At 33.4% G+C, this 5491-nt stretch overlaps 1 protein-coding gene across 3 annotated transcripts; it reads right to left on the reverse strand.

The window, feature by feature from the left end:
• Positions 1–1037: 1037 nt before the first annotated feature.
• On the reverse strand, positions 1038–4065 carry LOC145121150 (RNA polymerase sigma factor sigC-like). 3 transcript variants are annotated; one of them, XM_079056932.1, is made up of 7 exons: positions 3811–4065; positions 3373–3515; positions 2627–3106; positions 2095–2322; positions 1821–1961; positions 1540–1740; positions 1038–1411 (listed from the first exon to the last, which is right to left on the reverse strand). In XM_079056932.1, the coding sequence occupies exons 1-7, from the start codon at positions 3905–3907 to the stop codon at positions 1124–1126; spliced, it is 1578 nt and encodes a 525-aa protein (XP_078913058.1). In that variant the 5' UTR covers positions 3908–4065; the 3' UTR covers positions 1038–1123. The 3 variants fall into 3 exon arrangements, with proteins under 3 accessions (XP_078913058.1, XP_078913060.1, XP_078913059.1); XM_079056934.1 differs by having other exon boundaries at positions 1256–1411; positions 1560–1740; XM_079056933.1 differs by having other exon boundaries at positions 1256–1411; positions 1536–1740.
• Positions 4066–5491: the final 1426 nt, after the last annotated feature.

A 5491-nucleotide genomic window follows, 5' to 3' on the forward strand; every position in this document is an offset into this window, starting at 1 on the left:
AACATACTATTTTTTTTTAAACTAAAATTTCATTAAGTTAAAAAAAACACTTAAAAACAAAACACATTTGAAATTAAAATAATATACACTTAAACTTAAAAAACATAACACACTTGAAATTAAACTAATACACACTTAAATTTAAAAAACGTAACACACTAGGAAAAAAAACTTAAATTAAAAGACAACGAGTTTAAATTTGAGAGAGTGCCTCACAATTTGCTAAAACTCAACAAGCCAGAAATCTTTGTTAGTTTCAACACGGTAAGTCTCAAGAGCATTCTCTAGCAAAATATTTTCATTTTCACTATTTTCAGCTTAATGCATCACCCTACGAAACACGCTGTTAAACTGAGTTGTAAGTGGGTTTGCGTGCCTTCATTTGTAGTAGATTTCTACTTTACCTCGAGGGACCAAAGCTTTGCGGTTGTATTTTTTGGTGACTCTCCTCCGAAAGATTGTCGTAGGTAGGTTAATGTGGATTGGGTCTTCTGTAACATCAACTCATGAACGAGCTAACAACATCTCTTCTTCAGGGGACCAAACACGAACCACATGAATCATTAGCGATGAGGTTTTGAAGAAGATGAAAATAAGAAAGTTGGGAGAATTGAATTAAGAAAATTTGAATGGGGTGGAGAATGAATAAGGATGATGGTATTTATAGTTGAAGATTGAGGGTTTAAAATTTGAAATTTTGAAGAAAAAAAAAACAGTTACATTTTTTAAATTGGGTGGTTTTTTGAAAAGAATGTATTTTTTGAAAAAAAAAATTGAGTTAATGGGTAAAAAAATAAAAAGAAAATCATTTTCTCTCTCGTCGGTAAAACATCACCGAGTTGCCAAGTCGAGCTCAGCATGCCTCGGCCTCGGCCCGGTGAACACCAAGGTGGATAAAATGCCGAAGCCACTACGGTGAACTCTTAGTTTGATCATTGTACATCAATTTTTTTTATTTTTCAATTTTTATCTTATTATCTTTGATCGACCAAGAAGGTTTCTTCATCATCAATTTTTATCTTATTATCTTTGAAGACTGTTTAAAAACAATTGCCAGAACAAATGTTGCAACTTAACAAAGATCACATTCAAAAAATGTACAAGAAACTCGTTTGATATTATCTTACATGTACAGATAATGTCTAAAACTTTGTAAAGTTTCTTCATCATCAACTTTTAGTTTTGTTAAAGCTCTTCTTTCTATTCTTCGAATCCATTCTTTGCTTACACCATACAACCTTCCAATTTCTTCAAGTGTCTTCCTTTGATACCCTTTAAGCCCAAATCTTAAAGCCAACACTTTCCTCTCCCTACTGTCCAAATCTTTCATCCGGCTATATATTTCATTAATCATATAATTCTTCATTAAGTTTTCTTCAGGAGTCATTGTTGTCAAATCAGGTGTACATTCCTACACAAAGAACACCCAAAAATGTTCATTTTTCAAATTCCATGTACATTTGGAGAAATAGTGGAGATAATTTTTCGGGTATTTTCTATTTTTTTTATATATATAATGAAGTTAAGAAACATACGGACCCAAAACTTTGCATCAATACCCTGTCCAAATGGTTGATTGATGGAGCCAACAACTCTAAGGCATTTGTTAGCAGATTCAATCTTAGCCAATGAAAGACCCGTGAATTTGGCAATCTCACAAGCATTTGGGCATCTTCCATCACCATTATCGAGTGCTTTTCGAGCTTTTTGTATCCGACTTATAGCCTTGCTCATTGTGAACTACAAAGATACAAAAAAAGTGTGAATTCACAACTTCAAAATGGAAGAAAAATGATAAATGGAAGAAAAGAATGACATACAGGAATTCGTATCTCTCTAGCATGACGTGATAGCAACATTAGCAATGATTTTTTTATCCAATATTGTACATAAGTTGAGAATTTGTATCCTCTACTTCGGTCAAACCGTTCTGCACCTTGAAGAACACCAACATTTCCTGCCTAAAATTGTGTAAGCAAATCTTTATTCACTAAAAATTAATAAAATGACAAAACTACAAGTGCTTTTCTCTACTTTTCCAGTTTTCTATGTAAGCAAATGCAATAATTTTTTTTTTTAATAAATAAAGAAAACCTGGATTAAATCTTTGAAGGCTATTCCTTGACCATTGTAATTCTTTGAAAGATAGATAACCAAAGATCGTGTACTTCTCAAAAGCTCATCCCTACAACACCAACCGAATTGCAAGTTTTCAAGCAACTCTTTCTTGTCAACTCCTGCAGCTTCTGCCCAACTACTAAAACTAACCATGGGCCCCACTTCTTCTAAAATCATTCTAATCCTCTCCAACTCAGCAACCACCTGCATATTCATTAAACTAAATGAGAAACAATACGGATCAAAAATTCTTACAAGTAAAAGGCCTGTTTGATAACCTCTGAATGATTGGAATCATTCAGAGGTCACCTTTGAATCATTCAGCATTCTGAATGGAATCAAAAGCCTCTTAATGGTTAAGGAACCCTACCTTCTCTTAACCATTAAGAGGTTGGAATCAATCAACACTAAATGATTCTATTTTATCAAACAGACTCTTAACAAATAGGTTTGGGACTAACAAAATGTGACATTGAAAAGTAATCTATTGGAGTTTGAAAAGTCAAACCTTAACACCTTGTGATAGCTCTGCCTCGTTTCTAGTGAATTTGAGTTTTCCAATTTTAGAATTTGATGATCTTTTTGAAGAAAAGTTGACACGTCTTGAATTTTTACGGGTGATGGGTTGTGAGTGAAATTCCACCATGCAAACATCATTGGCTTTTGTTGATGTTCGTTCTCTTTGTGACTTTCTTTTTATCTTTCTTGTAGATGGGACAACGGGCTTGACAGTTTTTTCGGTTATAGAGTTAGATGGAAATGGGTGGTGTTTGGGTATTTGAGAGAAAGAAGTATGCAAAAACTTTAAAGCTCCAAGCTTTTCTAATTGAAACAATATGTCTTGTTCTAGTGTTACCACATCTGAATCAGCAAATGTATCCTCCAATGCAACAAGATTTTCCAAGAGTAATCTATATTGTGATATCTTGTTTGCTTGTAAGCTTGTAAGGAATGTTAATTTATCCTCTCGTAACAAATTTTCAACATTCTGAAAGATCAAATGATAGAGTACAAAAATCAAGAAATAAGCATCGACTATAAAGAAAGGTTTAAACTTTTGACATTTGAGATCAAACACATTAATTAGAATTAAGCTTCATGGTTACTATAGAAAGATATTGGTGTTGATTAATTTCTATGTAAGTATCAATATGGACTTTAACAACTAGTATGTTTGACCTCAGGGTCAACACTGGTCATTTTTCCCTGTCTTTTTGGAATTCGTGCAATAAAATATAAAAAGGAAACATTTACATTGCGAGTTTCTGAGTAATCAATGTCCAAGATTCGGGAAGTAGATGAACATGTTCTTCCACTAAGAGGATCACTGTAAGAAGTCTCACTTTCCATTGATAGAGATGCCCTCGCTAAATCATAATGGATGTCTTTGCTTTTAACTGTCAAAACAAATTCAATGTTTGCAAAAGAAAGTAAGTACTAATCGAAATAGAAAATGGATTATATGAAAGAAAAGAAGTAAAGATACATCTTCGAGATTAAACAACACTAATTCAGTCATGAATTGAAAGAGTATCCATTCAAATAATGGGCAAAAAACATTTCCTTTCTAGGGCACAACAGCTGATGATGAATTCAAGATTGTTGAGTTTCAAATCGGAACAATAAAAAGCTACTGCGATTAAAGATTATGATGTGCGAAATGGAGGAAACATTCAGGTGATGGATGCTTACAGGATGCATATGTGGATGACAAAGATGGCGAGTTGGAAGAGAGACGAGGTTGAACAGAAAGAACCCATTTCAAGTTGATCCTGAAACCCACACCCATGGAGAAAGATACATCAAAAAAAGAAGAATCGAAAGATGGAATTGATAAACAAAGTTGGTTTTGTTTGATTTTTTCAAGGCGTCAGCTCTTGGCCACTGGTTCCCCATCTCAATGTCATACATTAAAAAAGGCTTCCAAAGATTTTCTGACTGGCTGACTGCTGCTTGATAAAATATCTTGGTTAACGAGGAAAAGGATGATTGTGCATTGTGGCATTCGTGGTTGTACCTTGTACGTTTATTTTTAACTTCGCTATACAATTACCGACTTTTGGCTGGACCCGAAAAAACAAACGCGACATCAACAACCCCTTATTGAAAAATGACCAAAAAAAATGTGAAATAGTTTTTGTTTTGTACCTGTTTAGTCTTTATTTTTTTTAATCATTTTTTTATAAAATAAATGATTTTCCCTTTAATTTGGTGAAATAAATTACACATGTGGCGTCCATATGACAGATTACGTAGATAAGAACATATTAATAAAGATGATAACGAGTAATTAGGTTCGCACCTCCATTACGCCACTTCGCTTCCATCATTCATCTCAAGCTTCTTGAATCACAATCGCAATAAACCATATGACATAATATGCAAATCCAATCTTGAATATACACTATAATGACACGTTTACACCTACCCTATTAATGTTAATGTATTTTGATGCAACCAGAGCTTCCATACAATACATGGGTGTATACAAGTTGACCTTCCCCGATTTCATCTCCTTTCTTTAAAAACTTATTAACGACAAGTGCAAAGATATGTATTATTGTCTACATGAAGTAAGTTTGGTTGAAGGATTGCATGTCATACAGAATGATTGTGATTTTAATGAGTTTCTTGAAGCTGCCAATGGAAATAAGAGATTGAATTTGTATGTGGATCACTATCATAAACCTTTGTTTGATTGGATTCAGGAGGAAGAAACAAACCTTGAAGATGATGTTGACTCCATTTTAGAAGATGGTGAGAAAGGTGAACATGAAGATGATGATGAAGTTATATCTCTCAAAAGAAACTCCAATGATCACTTCCTGAACAAACTTTGTCCGGTAGAGAATGATAGTTGGTTGAAGAAGATGAGAATGCAAAATGATCATCTACCCAAGACATGATCATACTCAATAATGGAACAAGATGAGGCCTCAATTAGGTATGAAATACTATACTAGTGTTAACTTAAATCCTCTCTTAGTTGTTATGCTGTAGCAAATGGTTATGACTTTGGATATGAAAAGAATGACAAGAATAGGTTGTTAGTTAGGTGTTGTAAAGGAAAAAAAATCCAACATTCCCTTTTAGATTATGTGTGTAACATCCAAAAATTACAGTAAACTTAAACTTTTAAAAATTCTATTTATTTAATATAAAGTACAAATCATTTCACCATTTAACCAAAACCGTTATCTTTAACTAGAAACAACCATAACAATAAAATTCAACTATGCTCCAAAACCCAACGATCTAAAGCAGCAAAATAAAGTCAATCAAGTCAACACCCATAATAAAACATCAGGTCGTGCCCATGTGTATAGTCACACCTTTCCTTTCCCTTTTTCGGTGTTTGATGATCCTAATATAG

Source organism: Lactuca virosa, chromosome 6, assembly GCF_052849685.1.
Source record: "Lactuca virosa cultivar CGN04683 chromosome 6, Lactuca_virosa_CGN04683_v6, whole genome shotgun sequence".
In the NCBI taxonomy this organism is placed as follows: domain Eukaryota; kingdom Viridiplantae; phylum Streptophyta; class Magnoliopsida; order Asterales; family Asteraceae; genus Lactuca; species Lactuca virosa.